Below are 22,237 nucleotides of genomic sequence, written 5' to 3'. Positions count from 1 at the left end.
CTTTGCATGCCATTACGAAACCATTTAAAACAAGTTAAATAAATAGTTTCTAGCTTTCAGCTAGAAACAATCCTTTTGTCAAAAGATGCACTAATCTACATTCTTCTGTGTACTGATGTACTGTAATGATCGGATTACTTTTTATTATTGATAGAAACTGAGTTATCGTATTTAATTCTTTGTATTTTATTTATTGACTTAGTAATTCACTTAAAACATTTCTCAAAGTTTACTACTAGTTAGTCAATTTTTGTGACTTTTTGTCTCTTCTATCTATGTTTTTATTATGAAGAGATTTATCTCTCATATTCAAAATTAGTTCTATTGAGTTATACGAAGAGTGCTGAACTAATCGACACTTACTGTCATTGCTAAGAATATATCTGTAATTGCTTAATTGTTTTGGATAAAGTGGCATCACGAGAGAATTGTAAATCGTAAAAATTCATACCTCATTGTTCTCATTGGTCAAACAATCACAGGGTGATTGCATCGAGGCATTGTGCCTTAAAGTATTTCACATTCATTTCGACTGTTGTTGCGGACCTCTTTGCTCTTTTGATAGCTGATGTAGTTTTTTATTCTTGATTTTTGATGTTGTCTATTCTATTACCTATTTCTTTCTGTTTGCTTGATCTTCTGTTTTTATTAAAAAATCATTCTTCAACTTGTATCATCGTTTTATCATTGGCACAGATTAATTTGGTTTGTTCACTTCAATGGTATTGATATTAAAATCCAAAAGTGACTGCGGCATACATACATAACGAACCGCTCCAATACGTTTAAGCGCATTCAATATCGGATATTGTTTGTTGAATATTTATGCAGGGATCGCAAATATGTACTGGTATTCGAATGATATTTTTCGTCCGTTTGCTCCCGAACTTAAAGGGCAGAACAAAGAACATAAGCTGTGTGTTTGGAAATGACAAAAAGTACAAACGAATTCGATCTCTAAAAATAATTTATTAAGTATATATAAAAATGAATTGCTGTTCGTTAGTCTCGCTAAAACTCGAGAACGGCTGGACCGATTTGGCTAATTTTGGTCTTGAATTATTTGTGGAAGTCCAGAGAAGGTTTAAAAGGTAGATAAATATTATAAAGCTCAGAATTAAATAAAAATAACAATTTTGTTTTCCCTTGGATGTGTCCCCTGTCGCGTCGGGCGGATTCCTTTTGTTTCGGTCTTTTATTTATCGATTGATAGTCAGCTAGTATAACATCAATTTTAACAATAATACTTAGATTTCTTTAAGCACTTATTTAGATTTAAATAAAAATATTTGAATTTGAGAATGAGTTACATTAATATTATAAAAAATTGTACCTTTTTTACTTTCAATACATTAATTGAAAACTGTAAGCCAATTTTTCGAATTGAGGAGACTTTATGAAAATGGGTGAATGAACTCATGGACCATCTGGAGACCATAGACATCAACAGCGTAAATGCTGTTTGTTACCCACCTTGAGTACCGAAATGTTAAACAAATTTGTTTCCCGACTTTTATAATAATCTCCACCGACAACAAACTTCAGCGGAGAATAGTCGGAACATGATTCATGTAACAAATTACCCTTGCTCCAGAGTTCAAAGTAAATTCCTAGAAAAAGTTTTTTTTTAGAAAATTAAATGTGTATTTTTGTATAACCTCAACGTATGTAATCCTAGTCAATTGTTTAAATATAATAGTTAGAATGCTGAAAATGAAATGGGATATTCAATTAACTCTCTAGCGGAGTGCCCAGAGAAATTATTGTTGTCTGCGGTCCATTCATCAAAGGCTCTGGACTTAAGGCCGGTAATTATAACAATAGGCTTAATTCGTTTGAATAGGATGACCATGTTTCAACTAGTCAGGACGCTTTTGTGTCAGTAATTCGCAATATACATTTCAATTAATATTATGAATAGAAACTTCATTTTGTTTAATTCTGAGATCATCACAGAGCATTATTTATCACAGAATACTCACACCTATAAAGAAACAAAAAGGAATGCAGATCGTACTGTATTTACGACTATAATTAAGTTTATACACACATATATTATATTTTACGGAATACATAAACAGTTTTTCTAAATTACTGACTGGCTTGAAAACAATCAACTTTAAGCTATTTGTAAAGTTTCGTATTTTTAAAACCAAGTTTGAAAACAACGATTAATTATGCTAGCAATTCAATAGGGTTTTCAACGACCTACAAATTTTTTCAAATACATTAGTATACATTGCAGGCACTTGCAAGTATATACGAATATAAATCCACTAGAGCAATTAGATTCCTATCAATACAATTAATATCAGTATATTAATAATTATACTAGTAGTTATTAATTATATACTAGCTACAATAGTAGTCGTGACGCCCCTACTCTGACCGGGTTCTGAGCCCGGGCGGAGATCTGACGTCGGATGTGAGAGTGCAGGGAAGTCGCTTAGTGCGGTAGAGCCCTAAAATATCCTTGGGTTCGCGGTCTTTTTCCAACATTTGCAGATCGTGAAATCCCTCATACCCCGCGCGCCGCCGCGGACCTCGTAGGCGGTTTGGCCCCCTGCCCGAAAAAATAATAAGCAAAAGGTACAATTATTCTATTGTCATCAAAACGTCATACGTGTCCAAATTTCTTAATAGATCCATAGACCTTTAAAGTAGGGACGCGACATATTTTTCTATACGTACAATTGCTTATACAAATAGCAGCCATTTTGAAGGCACACACATAAACATATATCTATCTCGTTCTTACTCAGCACTGCAACTCCCAGGAAAACAATATAACAGTATTTCAGTGCGTATATAAAATTAAACATGAATATACGTAAATACCTAATGAGGCCGAAAATCCGCCATGTTTAGCACACCAAATGTCATTGTCACGTCAGTTCAGCCGTCTGTCTTGCGCACATCGGACGTCTTAAATTAGTTCAAAATGACGTTGAAAGATTTCGTTACACAGACAGATAGAACTCTTACATAATTTAAAAGAAAATATGATACTTCATTAATACCTATAGTCCAGCCATAAGTTATGTTACAAATGAAGATGCATTTTTTTGTTAATGAAGTAATGTAATATTATTAAAATGTATACCTACATATTCATTAACGTCTCAGCAAAAAAAGAAACTATTCGAAATGGCCACCTTTGAGTTTTATAAAGGCCTTTAATCTGTTTGGCCACGAATCTATCACTGTTTCCAAGGGAAATTTCGCCACTGTTTGCTCCAAAGATTTTTAAGAGACAATGCTACCGTGTCGCTTAGAGCAGGCCATGTCCTCTAAAACTGACCATAATTTGAAGTCTAAAGGGTTGAGCTCTGTGCTAGATGAGAGTCAGTCTTCAGCTCTTACAAAGTCCGGAACGTTGGTTTGAAACTTCAAGCCAGGCTTGGGTAGTTCGTGCCTTGTGACCAGGTGCAGAGTCCTGCTGAAATTTCCACGGTATATTTTTAAAAAGTCTATTGCTGAGAGGTTTTACAATACACTTTGGCTGAAGCTTTCACTCCTTTTTCATAAAATGTAGTTTTGGGATTCCTTGATAAGACACGTTTTTTTTTAAAAAAATTATTGCCTTTGTAGGCAGACGAGCATACGGACCACCTGATGGTAAGTGGTCACCGTCATTCATGGACGTCAGCAATGCCAGGGACAGAGCCAAGCCGCTGCCTACCAAGCCACGTCCACGTCTCACCAAACCATCACCGGCGTAGGATGATGACCATGTTGTACCTTTCCGACAACTTGAGCAGCTTCTTTAGAACGGTGAGCATACACTTTATAATTTTGCTTATTGTAGTGTTCTTCAATCGAGAAATTTTTTTCATCGGTAAAGAGGATATTCCTATGCCTTTCACCTGCGTATCGCGACAGAAGGCGTTTTGATCGATCCACTCTCTTTAATTGTAAAGGTCGATTTAGGGCATGTCCTACCGACGTATCGTCGTATCGACGAGAACCACCGAGCTTCAGGTCTTGTTTTATAAATCGCGACAGAGTCCTAGCAGGAATCTTCATTTCTTGCGATAAGATTCTTTGCTTCCTAATGAGGTTTCGACGAATTCTGGCTTTAACAGCATTAACAGCCTTTGTAGTTCTAACAGCAAGCAGCCGCCTCGATCTTTCTGGTCTTCGACAGAGGAAGTGTTGTTGTATCTGTTGATAGTAAGATATACGAACATACGGCTGATACCAAGCTTTTGAAGTGTCTGGAATATGACCGACGACTCCATACCCACTTTGTGTAAGGCGATCACTGCAATCCTAAATTCTTTAACATCCCATTCCATACTGTAATTTGATAATGAACACGACAAAATATGTGAAATAGGGCAAAATCGAAATAAGTTTTTATAATAATATACGGGTTCCAAATTCAAAATGAATAAAAAGTTTAAAAAAAAGAGAAGTTTTTATGTAACACTTCAATTTCTTGGTAATTCACAATAACTTATTATGAACTTAATTAACTAGACTGGATAATACAATATTACAGATTATGACCGTGCTGGTGACAGGTTTTCAATCATGGAGTGAATTTGTCAGAATTTTGATTGTGCTAAATTGATTGTGAATTGATTGTTTTTAATTAATTTGTACTCAAGAATAAAGTATTAACGTCATATTTCATAGTAAAAAGTATGTGCGTATATACCATATATACCAAAATTAAGTTTCCTATTGAAAAATATGAATATATTCTTTTTTAAATGTCGTGTCTTTAAATATATACTAGATGATGACCGAGCAAACATCTTGTTGTGTCTTTAAAGCGGTTAGTTGCCCTCAATTAAGAAAATTATTATTATTATTCGCCAATAGATGTCGGGAAGAGTTGATTATTGAAAACACGAATGAAACAACATTTTCTGAAAATAAATCGTAACTAGATCGATTTATCGCCCCCGAAATCCCCTGTATACTAAATTTTATGAAAATCGTTGGAGCCGTTTTCGGGATTCAGATTATATATATACAAGAATTACTCGTTTAAAGGTATAAGATAAGATAAGATATTTATTTTGCTCGTGACACAATTCACGAATGATAAAACATTCAACGTAGTTGATTTCAACAATGTTAATTTTTGAGATTCTTTTTCTTGTTCAAATTCTAAGGCAGATACCCATTTATTATGTGATCATGAAGCAGTGAATTATTACGTGTATTATATTATATTAATCAAACCCACTAACTGAAGAAATTAGTCATGTAGTTGTCAGTTCGCAAGAGTATGTACTACAATTTACCTTTTTGTGTCCCCGAGCAGTAACATACTATAGACTATAATTTACGATCAGCAACAACTCAATAGCAAGTGGAGCGTGAAATGGACTAACATTTATCAATACATTAAAAAGGTGGAGGTAGAAAATAAAAAGAAAAAGTAATTTCACGAAAATAGTAAAATAATATGTCCATAAAGAAACGAAACATTGTCACCCTATTACCCTAAACTATTTCCTGCCAAGACCGCTTGTTTCGTTATGCAAATAAAGATAATATCCTCCTTTGTTTATTTCCGCAACGTATAAAGTAGTGACGTAACTTTAAGCTCATCAGTCCCTCTCCGTAAATGATGCTGTTACTTGTTAATTGTAACCAAGGAACTCATTTGTTTGCGGTATAGAAAACATTAGTATTTGTTGGAGTAAAATATTTTCTCTAACTTCGTTCGCGAAGACATTTATCCATTTAATGACAAGACAAGACAAGAAGAATGAAGAAGAATGAGAAAATGACGAATACACCTTAATTTATGGTCTGCGTCTACTAAGAGATCGATTCTGTCTGTATTTCGTACGACATTTTTCACGGGGAGTTTTTCCCGAATTTTTATTTTAAGCTATTGCATAGATTTTATCGCGGGCTTTGAGCGTGGCGACTGAATCAAGAAATTCCGTAACGAAAATAACCTGACACCTACTATGTAGCTCGTTGCGCTTGTGTAGTGTTTGTGAATAAGCGCACGGCATGACGTCGCACTGCCGCGTGCACATCATGAAAAGTCTGCCTATCACTCCCTCGCGCGGTCTAGGTTATGAGTGTGAAGGGGACAGTTAATGTTTTGCTTTTGTTAATGTTTATAAATATAGCGTGGTCTTATTTTATTGTTGTTTTAATATTAAATTATTATTGTCGATTTATAATTGCATAAGTTGATAAAAAATGCTATGCAATAGCTTTACTGCGGCAGTCTCCGAGTGCCACACGTGTTTTTTTTTATTTTTGCTTAGATGTGTGCTTGATCATCTTGAGATATGAGTTCTAAGTTAGTTTTATAGTACAACGGCTGTCCCACACTTCAAAGAGAAACGCATTACTGCTTCACGGGAGAAATAGGTAGCAGGGTGGCGGTACCAACCCGTGCGAACTCACAAGACGCCCCATGGCCAGTAGCTACGAAAATTAAAATTTTTGCGGGTTTGATTTTTCGAAAATAATATGATTCCTTAACTGTTCAAGTGATCCGTGAAAATTTCTCAAGTACGTTTTTCATTAGCAAAATTGATAACTTGCGTATGAACTCCACCAGGAGTTCGATTTTTTAAACCATGAAAACTTTTAAAATTTCAAAGTTGGTGCGAATACGAAAAAAAAGTTGTATCATACGAACGGCCGATAGACGTAAACATTTTTAGGGGGTCAAAATCATGTTCAAAGATTCCGTTACAAACATACATACATACCTCTGAAGCTAATAAAAGCGTATTAAAAATAAAAAAAAGCATTTTATAGACAGTTGATATTTTCTAAAAATGTTTGCATGCTTATTTTAATTATTTTCTCTCTTTTGCTTTGTCCCATTACTGACAGTAATTTCTATTAGCGATTAAAGATTAACTTTGTTACTTTGCAAATAAACTTTATAAACTTGGATTTAGATCTCCACTAAAAACGTGCGTCATTTTGCTTTGACTAATGTTTAATTTTGGGATTTTCCTCTATTTGTTCGTTGGATTTTTTTCCTACCTAATCTGAGAGCCTTGAGAGGCTAGATCAGCGTAGCCTTAACTAGTAGGTGAGCTCACGGGGCTCAAACCTGACGACGTTGCTAACACAAACTCTAGCAAGAGCCGTGCTTCGCAGAATCTACCACCGGATCGGAAACGCGACCCACTGAGAAGATCCGGCGAGAAACTCTGTGAGCTGTGTCTGAGAAAAAATGTGGAACGCTTCACGATTTTGCGTGCATCCTTGCGCAGGGGCCATGCTAATATTCTCTGTATAGTTCCAATTTTAGTATATGTACTGCCGAAGCAAGTACATTAGTTGGAAGGAACACATGTTGAGTATTGAGAGTTTCTTCATAAATATTAAGAGCTCAGCAGAAACAGGAACCATATTATTTTGTCAAACCCCCATATAAGGACTTTTGCTAATGGCTACATCATAGAAGTTGAGATGAATCGCCACTAATGGTGCTGTTAGTTAATGAGTATAAAAAATTGATTAAAAATTCCTCCTTAAACATAATGGAAGACTGAAAAAAAATTACATAAAAGGATGTGTGCATTCTGTGGGTAGGTCGAACTTCAAAAACTTTGCGAGATTATATTATAATAACGGGAGCGCGACCGAGCTTCATAACGACGGGACGGTGGTCTGAATCTAACTCTGAAACTACTTCGATCTTTCGATTTCGAGATTATATTATAATAACTAGGTGATTGATATTTACAGATGTGTGATGTTATGGTATGGTATAGGTATGTTATGTTACGTAAGGTTATTTGTTTGTCTAATGTAATATGTTTATTTAAACAGTAAAATAAAGCTTTCTCAAACAGAAGGGAGCAAGTTTGATTTTTTTTATATAATATTCCTTTAAGAGTTCATGTTGAAATATACTTTTATTGCCTACCTTGAGACACCTTGAGACATGAGTTCGAAGTATCAATAGTATTATAAAACAGCTGTCCCACCCTTTAATCATAATTGCTTTGCGGTAAGAACAGGCAATAATTTTATCTAATACTAGCCGTACAGCTTCGCTGGGTATTTAAAATTAACATTATTATTTATTGTCATTATTATTAGGGAGTCCAATACTCATATAAATATAGCCTATCCGTTAAGTACATGTATTTTCTATATGGATACCAAGTTTCAAGTCAATCGGATCAATAGTTCAGTCAATAGTTCAGAAGTTATAACGGAACACCCGTAAAAACCAGTGTAGATTTATATATTAATATAGATTTAGCAGCTTTCGAACAAAATAATGTATGAAAATCAATCTTGTGGTTTTGGGTTATAGTCGAACAAAAAAACAGGAAGAGAAACAATATTAAATTGCAAAACATCGTATTCTAGTCTATTCTAGCTGTGTCTACTTCAACGTATATACACAATTCTGTTTATAGCTTCAAATTAGTAGATATTTAGTTATAATTTATATCATTTGTTGATTTTGTTTCAGCAATTTGACTCGATGTGCAAAGCCGAAATATCATTTTTAATACCGAGAATATTTCTAAATGTAAGTACTAAGAATAGATACTGGTTTCAACAAATTTACAATATCTGTATCTCTGTATCTCTGTTCTGATACAGACATTGTATGGTAAGTATGCTATGTAGACATCACATTATCATTCAGCATGTTGGTACAAAAAATAATCACACCAGAAAAAAAATATATCTATTTTTTGGGTTAGAATAAAAATTATCATCTGCATGCACTGTGTTCGCTTCTGTGAAAATAAAAATGGGAATTAATTTTTAAACAAATAAACCACACGGGCAATAATTAGTAATTAATTGTACGTACGAGCTGTTTTTTAATAATCATTTGACAATGATTCAATTTTCTTTATCTGGTTCTGGAATAAATCAATCAATGAAAGTCAATAAATTATTAACTCTCTCTCTCTCTTAACTCTACTCTGTCGATTGAGGCCTAAAAGCAATCATGCATTCCTTAAGAGCATTTTCTCTCAACAAATCAAGAGATAAACCTCATTATTAAAGGCTGCGCCCTAAGTGAACATAATAAATAATATTTAAAAAAAAAACTAACAAAATTCGCTTTTATAAAAAATTCAACTAAAAAATAGAAAATAAATTTTAATAAATTTGAATTAAAAATAGTGTAAGAAAAAATGATTTTATTGTAAAAAAAAGGGAGGTGCTTTTCAGGATATTTACCAAATTTCAAATTAATCCGACGTTTTGAAGGGGATCAAAATCATGTCCAAAGATTCCGTTACATACTAACATAGGTACATACATACGTCTGAAGCTAATAATAGCGTATTAAAAAATTAAAGTTTCTTTTCCCTCAGTGCCTTTGCATCTGGTGTGTCCTGCGGCTTTACCACTTGCTGCGAGCCGGCGTGACCTGGAAGGGTGCGGTGCCGATAGAGCTGTGACTACTGCCGCCCCTCCCCGCGGAGCCGGACTCTCGCCGCTCCCAGCCCTGTGAGACCTCCCTACTCCTGGGCGGCGTTGAAAGCGACACCGACGCAAGCTTACATGAACTATGACGTTTCTTGTACGTGCTTTTCTGTGACAGGTTTTATTGTTTATTGTCAGATTTTGGACGCGTTCGTCGTGACACATTAAGATGTCTCTTATTTTGTAAGTTTTCTAACCTCTTCAAGCAGATTGTAAGGGGATAGTGCTAGAAAACGAAGGCAGTTGTAGTGTTGGGTAAATCTGATTTGAAAATGTTATAAATCACTGTCGAAATTTTTGTCGATTTGTTTCGATGATTTTAGAATTAAAACCACTTTTACTGTTTAATCTAGCGTTCTTTGTTATCATTATGTTGTCTCCGAAGTTTTTAAGCTGTGTCCAAACGCAGTTTCATATTTTTTTATTTTTTTTTTATTGCTTAGATGGGTGGATGAGCTCTCAGCCCACCTGGTGTTAAGTGGTTACTGGAGCCCATATACATCTGCAACGTAAATGGGCCACCCACCTTAGATATAAGTTCTGATTTCTCAAGTATAGTTACAACGGTTGCCTCACCCTTTAAACCGAAACGCATTACTGCTTCACGGCAGAAATAGCCAGGGCGGTGATACCTACCCGCGCGGACTCACAAGAGGTCCTACCGCCAGGAAAAAAGCGGAAAGCGAAGAAAATATATTGTTTATTATTTTTTACCACTCTATATTATAAAGATCCACGCACACTAATTACATTGCGTTGAATGAACACTGTATATTATTATGTAGTTGTTGTAATATATATTATAATAAATTATTTATTGTTACAAGGATCTAAAAGTGTAATGTTGTTGGATTATTTTTTATAATTTATCATAAAGAATGATCGTTAATTAATTGCATTCTTGTTATCATCGATTCGCAGAAGCCTCGTTTGAAACAATAAAGTTTAAGCCTTTCAATTATTTCACTCAATATTATTATATGAACGACTTCAAAGTCTGATGATAAACGAATCTTAATTCGATTTTCCCTCATTTTACATTTTCATATCTACAATGAAATTCTTCGCCTTCTACCTTCTAAGACATTTAATTATCTAATAAGCACGTTTGAGGAAAGTATAAATTATGTAAATATATCAAAATTGTAATAACTATAGTAAGTAAAATATATATTATATTTATATGTATTAAAATAATATATTTATTAAAGCTTGTAAATAAAATTAGAATTGTTGTTTATACGACATTGCAATGACTTGCTGATTACAATGATGCCAATTTAAAAAGTAAATTAAAATTTAGGGGAAAGAAACTGTTAAACAAATATGTATTGTTAAGAAGATTGCGAACAGAAATAAAATACATTAAATGTTAATATGTGTTTTTCTAAACTTCCTAATTGTAAAGCTACAGAATATAAAATCATGATAAATCATGTTAAAATTTAATTGAAATATATTATAAAATTATATAATATATTATAAAATTTAATTGAAATATTAAACTGCAAAGTAGACTAAGCAGCTTAAACATATAACAGTACCTCAGTTCAAGAGTACAGCTCGCAACGTACTAATGAATATTTCAAATTGAGCCGACACATTTCAGACTGCAACAGTAAAGCCCGTACTAACAATATGTCGAGTCACGTGTAATATTATAGTGTTGAAGATTTCAATGGGAAAAACTTTATAATTTATATTCGAAATATCATGATGCGGTTTTCTATTATTTCTTAACGTTTTCAATGCATGTCCTTGTGTGGCAATTTCACACTAGGCATATCTTAATATTCAAATTTGGAATTTATCGCTATTGATAATATGAAACACCAGCAATGATATTATAATGATTGCAATACCGACAGTTTTTTTTTTCTCCAAAGTAAAAGAGGCCATAGATCACCTGATTTTAAGTTGGTAACTACTAGACTTATAGATATAGCGTTATAAGAGAAATACGTAGGTACTTAACACGTGTTCATTAACGAGTTCAAACCTGCGACAAATATATTGGCATAGTTACTGGAGTGGGCCCGTAAAGCTGGATACCAGCACTGTTTCCATTTTTGCCACAAGGTAGAACGCTTTCTTTTCTTCATAAAAAACAACTTATAAGAAACAACTCGTAAGAAAATTCGATTGAATAACAAAGTAGAGAATGAATAAAAAACTGTCATTGGTAACAAGTTTCGTCACGAGCAACAAAAACAAATGCAAACAGAGAAGAAACAGAAACAGAGAACAGAGAAGAAAATACTTTTCTTTTATCTATCCATAATCTAGATATTTCATGGAGGTTTCAAAATCTAGTTATACTATTTTTTGAGATCAAGTTTGGTTTAAATGTATCAGAAAAATTTCATGCTCGAAGGACCAAAAAACAAACACCAACCGCCAAACGGACCCTGAAATTTATTAATCATTGTTTTAAGTCACAACTAAATACTATTTTAGCTAGTAATATGGTTTTTTTATAATGTCCTAATAATAATTTCTAATTTTAAATATCATGGTAACGTAAAGTTTTCTTTATCTTTCTTCTTCTGTCTTTACAAAGATTATCCATGGCACATGTTTGGTTTACATAACGTCTCAGACTTTTCTTAACTCACATAGCTTGTCTTATTTATTTATTGCATTCAATACAAAGTCAGGCTTACAGTTTTCACCAAAACGCCTGACTCGTTAACACAAAAACATTATTGAAATTATTAAGTACTATTATAATATTATGCTAAAAATAAAATTATTTTCGAATAAAGTCTTACGGTCATATAGGCTTTTAGGAAATATCTGCTATTCAACGTCGATTGACATTTGACGATTGACACTTAAAAATCTGGAAATTACCTGATGGAACCGCAATTCACACTTGGTCCTTTGATATATATAGATTCTTTATCATAATTAGTATCTGAATGATTCCAAAAGTGCTAACAAATCAAATCAAATCAAATCAAATCAAAAAAAAAATATTCAACATGAATGAAAGTACATACTTGTTGAACGTCAAAAAGAACTACCGAAGAACATTAAATAACGTTACATCTCGTAAAAAACGAAACGTTTCTGAGCCCGTAAAAAAAGCCTTGATCGCGTGTTCAGAATTACAGGAAATTGTAAGCGTTTGTAACACAATGGTATTATTAGCAGAAGGTCCAGACAATGCCTCGACAAATATTTACTCGTGCGTCAAAACGGACGAGCTCGGCTAATGGCGCGAAAGTCAGTCGTCGACTCATTAGGCACACTTCACGGAGAAATTTTCCGTACTTCAAGCCCTTTACAAATCGAGATCGTCTTTAGCAAGAGCTGATTCTTAGAGTTCCATTCAAATCTCTTTCGACTTGGTCACGGCGATTATTGTTTTTTTTATATTTATTCTTTTTTTATTAACAAAAAGTCAAATCAAAATAATTTAACATAACTCAACCCACACAGTAGAACAGATCTTCCAACGCGCTTGAAGGAGGCACAGTCCCCAAGATACTGGCTACGTTGCCTCGTTGGACAGCCAGACTCACTCTCTGTGCAAAGTACCAGCCAGCCTTAGCATCATGTGTAACCTCCTTCAAGCGTTTGGAGATTTCTGTTAAAAATTTCTTTGCTTCAGGGCCCCAAGGGCCCATCGTCTCAACCGCGAAAGGCAAAAAAGAATAAGAAGACCCCAAACCCGAATACTTCCGCTTTTTTGTAATTTCTGCTGAAGCTGCAGCTGAACCGGGGCGGGACGAAGTACCATCTAAATGACAGGGAGCCACAGTATCGATTATTGTTATAAAGCAATTTATCTTGTTTTAATGAAGCTTTCATCACGAGAGTTCAAGACAAAGTATCAACCATATTGAACAACAATTGCTTTGAAGCAGAACACATAATTGTTTCGCTTCACAAATAGGCAGGTGATACAGACACATGCAGGCCTTCATCGCCCACCGTCTAACGCAAATTTTTTTGCAGACTTATTATTATTACGCGCATCCTTCATCAGCAGTTGTTCAAAAAACAGCTTTAGGCAGATATCTTAAAGATTGCAGATTGGAATTTGGAATCCCTTCACTCGATACGAATACACCGGGCTTATAGGTCATGAACGAAAAAAACGCAATGTTCTAGAAGCTTCCCTAGCAAGGCTAAGCCAATAATAAACTATAACTGCCTCCATTTAAATAACAACGTCATGGAAATAGTATTGGGAAAGTTCTTTTCTTTAGTAATACTATACTAAAAGAAAAGTTTGAAGTACTGTATCGAACTCTAGAGACAGTAATGCTTTATTTAAGACGCTCTAATGAAGCGACCGTGGTCGCCACTCGCATCATTAGTTAACTTCTTTCATGTTCTAAGTTTCTTGTGAAATATTGTACGTATTTCTGTGTTGTGTGGAGCCCATAGACATCTACAACGCAAATGCGCCACCCGCTTTGAGATATTAATTCTAAGATCTCAGTATAATTACAACGGCTGCCCCACTCTTCAAACTGAAACGCATTATTGCTTCACGGCAGAAATAAGCAGGATGGTGGTACCTACGCGCGCGGACTCACAAGAGGTCCTACCACCAGTGATTCAATTCTTCAACGTAATATTGCTGTAACTTTTATATCTTAGATTACTATGTCGTTGCGATTTAAATGATTTTATTAAATGTTGTTAAGCATCTATAAAAATTCATTTAATAAATAATTTAGAATGAGATTTCTTACTCTCTCTCATAAAATATAACTATAGGCAAAACGGTTCGCTTATAAATAATTTACGGGAAATAAAAAATTAACTAATTTAAGTTAACATAAGTTTGTTATTAATATTATAATACAAGTTTGGGGCTTGTTCACTCTCAATCCACTATTTCAGAATCTAATTAACACAATATCGCATCGCATTGTTTCAGAATTAATCTAAAACTGACTTTAATCTTACTTTGAAAGTTCAAATGATGTAAAACATTCGTGACATGTCGACTAATAATTCAAGTGACTTTAATATTATTCATCAACTTGTAGATTTATTAGGTACTAGCGACCCGCCCTCGCTTCGCTTCGGAAACATTAAAACACACATGAAACCAAAAAAATAAAATAAAAAAAATAAAAAAAAAGTAGCCTATGTTCATCAGGGACAATGTCGGCTTCTAATGGAAAAAGATTTTTTCAAATCGGTCCAGTAGTTTCGGAGCCTATTCGAAACAAACAAACAAACAAATCTTTCCTCTTTATAATATTAGTATAGAAAAAGTCTAATATAAACGATTAATTAATAAACCAATGCAAGTAAATAATAAATACATTGGTAAAGTGTTTCTTTTGTTTCTCATCAAATTATTATTCTTTTTCTTACAGATAAAATTTTATACATTGACCCTGGGGCATATTTTTGTGTATATATTGGAGTTTCCCCTTTTCCGTTTATTGTAAAGGTAAATTGTATGCATAGGTCGCTTTGTAAAGTAACGCGATCAGATTTCCCCTTTTTCGTTTACAAAAATTTGTTCCGAAGAAAAGTTTTTCATAAAATTACGCTTTCTCCGTGATGATTATCGTAAAAGAAAATTATTTTCCTACCGAAAGAAGGAAGTTTTCTTGAATATGTAATGTTACGGCTATATTTACAATATGTCCTGTTGATGGATGGTATGTATTGTGAGGGCAGGTCCCACAATTTCTAGGTCTGACTAGTTTTTATTGACAGGCTTGTTATGATATCTAGGCCGGTAGCAGCATTTACATTGCTACAATGTGTATGGGCTTCCCTAATTCTAGGTGGATCGTGAGTTCGTCCATACATCATGCCGTAGTTGGCCTCAACATTTATTTGAGTTCGAATTTTTTTGTTAATTTTTTCCTGCCTATTCGCTTGTAGCTTATGAGGCTATTTCAGCTACGCTACGTCGGGAATTTTTTGGTAGACATAGGGTACTTTCTATCGAACCGAAATTCGACCGTATAATAAATACTCTTTGGACGGATTTAAATTATATTTATTTGTATCGTTGATGAACTTTTGTTTACGCCAGGAATTACGCGTAATATTGAAATTGCGATCTTTGATCTATTTGTCTTTGGCAACGCATATTTACAGAAGATGGTAGGTATGTGACCACTGTAAATTATGGACGTCAATAATACCAGAAGTATATTCAAGTGGCTGAGGATATTGTCAAACCTCCTCTGAAGCAAAAGGTGGCAAACGCTCAGAGAACCAAATAGGAAAGTTATTTCCAGAGCATGGTACGTAGCAAAATTGCTCTCTAGAGACACAGTGGGATGAGTACAATTGTTTCTGGTAGTGGTAATGAACTCAACTCCTGTAACGAGCAGTTGGTAAGAAAGATAACGAGATCCTTTCAAGGACTATTTCAAGCTATCAAAGCCTCAAATTTTAGTTAGTTGCAAATATTATGTAACTATATGATTTTTTTAAATTCAAGTAACCAATCTGAAGCATATTGTTATACACTAACTGTATAAGTGTCGAATCCTTACTAGTCACGATGCGAACTCTAATATCTCACTGTTGACCGAAAGCCTCCAGCTTGCAACTAACTTCAATGAAGTAGTGACACTGAACAGTACATCAAAGTCATTTTAAGTGCCTATCTCGCAAGGTCTCAGCTAAGGCCAACTTTATGATTTATTACACAAAGTTTAACTCAAAATGGCTATCAGCAGCGTCCGCAACCAATCTCATTTCCTAAAGGGAAATTGTGAAAGTATGCTTTATTCATATTTCATCTCGAAACTAGTTTCAGAAGTTCGTTTTAATAATTGAATGATTAAGTTGAAATCGAAACATGCTTTAGATTACCATGAATTTGAATATAGTCTATAAAGAAATAAATAATTGAATCTCTTAGGCTGGGTAACATAAAATAAAATTTACAAGTTTGACATTTTACAAATTGTGACCTTCCATAACAAAACAGAATAAACAGTACACATTGTACTCGAAGTCAGATTCAATACAGAGTAGTTTGAAATCTATTTTGTAAGCAATACTAAAATCCCGGTCCGCCCTTAAGATCTTTCGATTTCAAAAGGATATAAACACGATATGATTTTACTCATAATAATCTTTTCGGGTGAAAATAGAGGCCCAGGTACGTTTGGAGTTGGACTTATAAAAACCTTTGCTATTTCTGAGATTTCTCCACTGAACCTTCGCGTAGATTCTGTTGGAACAGACTATAAAAGGTCTTCGAAGCTTCCTTTGTCACCGTTATCAATTTGACCGTGTAAATCCGTTTGTCTTGTATCGGCTTTACGACCGGCCCGAAAGGTAACCGGGCGAAATTGTAAATCGCATTGTTCGAGACAGATCCGAATCGCAAGGGCCCTGTCGAGCACGTTAGATATTTATTGCTCCTTTGTTCGTTTGAATCTTCTTTCCGTTTTGTTAAAGTAAAGTTCGAAGGTATTTTCAACAATTACACGACTTTCCGTCTAGGTAACAGACACCTGAAAACGCCCACTTAGATTTTAATTTAGATTGAAAATTGAGCTCCCCAGTCTTTCAAATTAGGACACTACTTTTATAAAAGAAAACGATTTAAATGACTCACTTTATTAAATGAATTAGGTTCTTTATTTTCGCATAAAATATTGAAGTCACAAGAGAATAAACTTTTGAAAAGAGTCCTGGACGCCAAACACCAGCAATGATAGGTACTTATTACTGATCAGGTAAGACATCTTTCCCTGGGCAGAAAATTTTAAAGTAAATATTGAGATATTTTCAAAAATATTATGTCATTCATTGATGGTAATTATTTTGTGGCTAATAGCACAGGGGGTGTGCGATATATTGTCTATCAGACTGTCGGAGCAACAGAGGAGACGAATTGAATTTAACGCAATTCCACACAATGAGATCACAGATTTACTGTGAAGAAGGACCCTTTTGTCATGGCGCCGCAGTCCCAATGTTGAACAATATTTAGTATTGGAGTCATTTGACGGGTAAATTGTTGGCGCTCATTAGACTGAAGCGGTATTTCAGGCCGGGACGGGAATTATGCTTTACGAAACCCAGATTCGCTCGTGTGTAAAGTACTGTTGTCATCTTTGGGCTGGACACCCAAATACCATCTAATTTCGATTCCAATTGACTCCTTAAAGAAGATAGTAGTTCGGATTATCTGCTTTGAAAAGGATTTCGATTTTTTTTTTTTTTTTTTTATTGCCTTTGTAGGCAGACGAGCATACGGCCCACCTGATGGTAAGTGGTCACCGTCGCTCATGGACGTCAGCAATGCCAGGGGCAGAGCCAAGCCGCTGCCTACCATAAAGAACTCTCCGCAAGCCTCGTTTGAAGAAGGACATGTCATAGCGCTCGGAAAACACCGTGGAGGGGAGTTCATTCCAAAGCCGGATGGTACGTGGCAAAAAAGATCTTAAATTCTCTTGGTGTTTTGTCCACAGTTTCGATGTTGTTGTTCGATGTTGTGTTTGATAGTTTGTTTGAGGATTTTTAGATGATCTCTTTTTCTCCATAGTAGTTGTTCGCCGTCTGCTACCATACTGTCTATCCATAGTCCGTACTATTTAAAATCACTTCGTTTATCCACAGTGCGTTGCTAGGGATCTTTTTGCCTGGCACCATCCATACGGCTCTGGAATAAAATTTCCTTCAAGATATTTTTTAAGTTCCATGAAACGTTGTTCTTCAAGCAAGGTTTGTGGAGAGTGCTCAAAGGCTTGGCTATGCCCCTGGCGTCGATGAAGTCCCTGAGCGACGGTAACCATTAACCATCAGATGAGCCGTATTTTCGTCTACCTACAAAGACAATAGAAAGCTTTTAGTTGTTTATTCATCCTCTGAGTTTCCTTTACAGAAACCTGTAGATTAATCAACAGAGTTTGTCAGTTCTCAACACACAGGCGTGTATTTTGTACATTACACATGAAAAGTACCCAATTTTAATTACATATATCTGTTAAGGCACGTTCTGTGACTTTGTCAACTTTCGGCAGCCTGTCTGTTATTTTACTGGCATGAATGATTGCTTTAACAATATTTAATAACTTTTAGGCAACAAAATACGTGAGACTTGATTTTTTGTAAAAACGGATCGTCGACCATCGACTATTAAAAGGCACTAGAAAAACACAAATGATCGTTACGAAATTCCAGTAGGCAGCGGCTTCATTGTGTTCTTGGCATTGCTAATGTCTATGACTGCTATAAATTAGATTTTTTTTTTTTTTTTTTATTGCTTAGATGGGTGGACGAGCTCACAGCCCACCTGGTGTTAAGTGGTTACTGGAGCCCATAGACATCTACAACGTAAATGCGCCACCCACCTCGAGATATAAGTTCTAAGGTCTCCGTATAGTTACAACCGGCTACCCCACCCTTCGAACCGAAACGCATTACTGCTTCACGGCGGAAATAGGCGGGATGGTGGTACCTACCCGTGCGGACTCACATAAGGTCCTATCACCAGTGATTACGCAAATTACAACTTTGCGGGTTCGATTTTTATTACACGATGTTATTCTTTCACCGTGGAAGTCAATCGTGAACATTTGTTGAGTACGTATTTCATTAGAAAAATTGGTACCCGCCTGCGGGATTCGAACACCGGTGCATCGCTACATACGAATGCACCGGACGTCTTATCCATTAGGCCACGGCGACGGTACCATTACCACGTTGAGGTACAAATGCAATAAAAAAATTGTCCATCAGTGTTGTATCTATAGGATCCGATTAGTTCAATCTTGGTCTACATATGTTTTGAAGAGTTATAACTTAAGTCACAATTTCAATCTTCATAATAGCAATGGGAAGTGTACACATTTTTAAGAAAATCTTATCTAGAATTGACAGGAATTATATTAGGAGATTTCTCGTTCCAATACAGCGCCTCTGTGCCAATTTTTCCGACAATCTGTCAAATATTAACTTACAGCAAAGCATTTTGAATTCCCCATCGACGAATATCTTTCGAACTAATCAAAAACCAATCTATACCTAGTTTGAATTTTGTACACTTAATTACGTTTTACATTTCAATAAGTTTGATCTGAATGGCATTCCTAAGATTTATCTAAAATCTGTTTTTGACATCGACTAAGTTCGCGAAGCGAGCCCGCGTAACTTGCTCGGACTGTTTTTCATTCAAAATCAGTTTACGGCTAATTTAGCTAATACTAAACTTTCGTTGGAGGCTGGAGAAAATAATGTGAATCTATGAACTCTATCGGACTCTCGGATCTATCTACAAAAATCACATCCACCTAAAAAATAATACAAAGTAATTTGCTTTGCAAAAAACATTGGCAGGAAATTTTGCGAAACTTATTGGAATACCATAACTTTGATTGGGCGCGCTAATTTCGTTTGAAAATAAAAGCATTCGATTATTATTTTTACTGCATATTCACTGCCTATTTCTGCCATGAAGGAGTAATGCGTTACGGTTTGAAGGGTGGGACAGCCGTTGTAATTATACTTGAGACCTTAGAATTTATATCTCAAGGTGGGTGGCGCATTTACGTTGTATATGTCTATGGGATCCAGCAACCACTTAACACCAGGTGGCCTGTGAGATGGTCCACCGATCTAAGCAATTAAAAAAAAATATCATTGGGTAAATAAGAACAAGTTTATTTTCATGAAACACTGCTATTTATTTATTTAAAAGTAGACATATAAGCGTTCTCTCTATTAAAGCGATTTGGAGACCATACACCTTGAAATATAAGGATGACGTCTTCATTGTTACAGAATGACGTCTTTTCTGCCCTTCGAACCAGAACGCATGGCTGTTTCGCGGCATATACAATAGCTAGCACAGCGATATCGACCCGTGCTGGCAAATAATGCGAGAGGGCCCGTACAAATATACCTTATAACTTTGTGGCTTTTGTCATAGAGAGAGGGAAATACACTTTATTGCACAATTTACATTAAAAAACAGTCAACAAGCAGATACATTTGTACAATAGGGGGTCTTATCGCTAAAAGCAATCTCTTCCAGACAACCGTTTAGTTTACAGAAATTCTGGAAAAGATATAGCAGATATGTTGCGGTATCATACGTTTTTTTTTCCCTACTTAAACTGATGGCCTTGAGAGGCTATTTCAGCGTAACCTTAACTAGTAGGTGAGCTCACGGAGCTCAAACCGGAGTGTTGCTAGCACTGGCCCTAGCAAGAGCAGTGCTTCGCAGAATCTACCTCCGAATCGGAAACGCGACCCACTGAGAAGATCCGGCGAGAAACTCAGTGGGCTGTGTCTATGGGTTAATTCGCTCGTCGAGCCCTTCGTCGCAAGCGACGGGTTCGACGAAGGTGGTGACCGGTGCTTGTGGTACCTAAAAGCACCGTAATGACGTGTTTTGGGTATCATACGTTATTGCTTCTTTATCGGGTATTGTTTTTATTTGGTTTCACCTGACTAAATCTGTAATTTAGTAACTATGAAACATGCTGTGTTTTTTATTTGTCACTCTGTGTTACATTTACTTGTGTCACTCTCTACATCCACACGGGTCGATTTGTATATAATAACTCGGCTCATGTCGTCGTGAAAAAAAGGACTCTGTGATAATTAATTCAGATTGTAAACTTCATCATTTCCTTCCAACTATATTCGTCACATAAATTTAATCTAAAACAGCTCAGTCATTTTTTAATTACAAACATTCAAACTTTCTCGTTTATAATATTAGTAGAGATTACGCGTATCTTTCATTTGTCATTTAATTGGATTTCGCACATCTGTCCATCATTTCTCTCATATATTTATTGTGATACTGTGCTTGGAGTTTACATTCAATTAAGCTCACCATTGTGTATTTTTTTATTAATATAAAACTGTATTTGTAGATTTCAATTTGTATGTTTCTGTAGAGTAATTTAAAAACAAATTGTTCGATAACCCTCGCTGGTTACTAAATATATGCTTAATTATACTATAATGCTAGGTGACCCGGCAAACTTCGTTATGCCTCAATCGATAAATAAAAGACCTAAACTTTTGTGTCAAATAAACTTAAAACAAACAAAAGGAATCCGTCAGACGGGGGAGACATCAAAGGGAAAACAATTTTTTTATTTTTATTCCGAGCATTTTCATATTTATCTACCTTTTAAACCTTCTCTGGACTTCTACAAATAATTCAAGACATTCAGAAAATTAGCCAAATCGGTCAAGTCCGTTCTCGAGTTTTAGCGAGACTAACGAACACCTATTCATTTTTATATATATAGATGAGTGGTTGGAGCTGTACTTAGCGCCTCTGACTTTTGGACTGGACCTAGGTTCGTGTGTTCGATTCTCATATTAGACAAACACAGATATTGCGGCAAATGTACACATTCTCCGGTAAATGTGAACATTTGCCTCCTCGTTTGGGTAATGTGCATTCAACTAACATTTACAATTTTAAAGAAAGGAAATATACATTGAATTCACAATCACCATTTCGTTTTGGTTTTTGAGTAGTAGATCCAAGTCTGCAGTTCGCTGTAGCACGTAGGTGGGCAGGGTCGACCGGTGAAACACTACCCTCTCACAGAAAATCAGCGTGAAGTGGGGGCCTCCTAGAGGCCACCGCGTTTCGACTGGTGAGTGAGAGTCCCGGCGCCCTTATCCCTCTACGTCGGGGCCCAAATAGCTACTGGCACTTTCATTATACTACACGTATCGCAACAGATTTTCTAGGGACTGTTGCGTTGCGTGTGGGAATGAGTATCAGTTGGCCCCTTCCTGTCTTTTTATTCCCTGTTCCACAATTCCTCACCCTCTGTGACCTTTCTCCTTCCCTTTCCTTCCCCACCCCTTATGCTCTTTTTGTGATGGCGACGAGTGATACAAA

At 35.5% G+C, this 22,237-nt stretch overlaps 1 protein-coding gene and 1 non-coding gene across 5 annotated transcripts in view; one reads left to right on the top strand and one right to left on the bottom strand.

Annotated features, from left to right (window-relative positions):
* LOC101744227 (uncharacterized) overlaps window positions 1-10,784 on the top strand; it is a 69,635-nt gene extending 58,851 nt beyond the window's left edge. For 2 of the 4 annotated variants that reach the window (XM_062671739.1, XM_004927909.5), the window contains exons 6-7: window positions 8,432-8,491; window positions 9,297-10,784. In XM_062671739.1, the coding sequence (XP_062527723.1) occupies window positions 8,432-8,491; window positions 9,297-9,383 (147 nt within the window). In that variant the 3' untranslated portion in view covers window positions 9,384-10,784. Of the gene's footprint in view, window positions 1-3,591; window positions 4,248-8,431; window positions 8,492-9,296 lie in introns of those variants that run through there. The other 2 variants (XM_062671738.1, XM_062671737.1) reach the window with 2 other exon arrangements.
* LOC119629444 (U6 spliceosomal RNA) lies at window positions 7,171-7,276 on the bottom strand. The gene has a single exon (XR_005245427.1). It is a non-coding gene; the product is annotated as a U6 spliceosomal RNA (small nuclear RNA).
* Window positions 10,785-22,237: the final 11,453 nt, after the last annotated feature.

Source organism: Bombyx mori, chromosome 13 (assembly GCF_030269925.1).
Source record: "Bombyx mori chromosome 13, ASM3026992v2".
NCBI lineage: Eukaryota > Metazoa > Arthropoda > Insecta > Lepidoptera > Bombycidae > Bombyx > Bombyx mori.
This window is presented reverse-complemented; position numbering and strand designations above follow the sequence as displayed.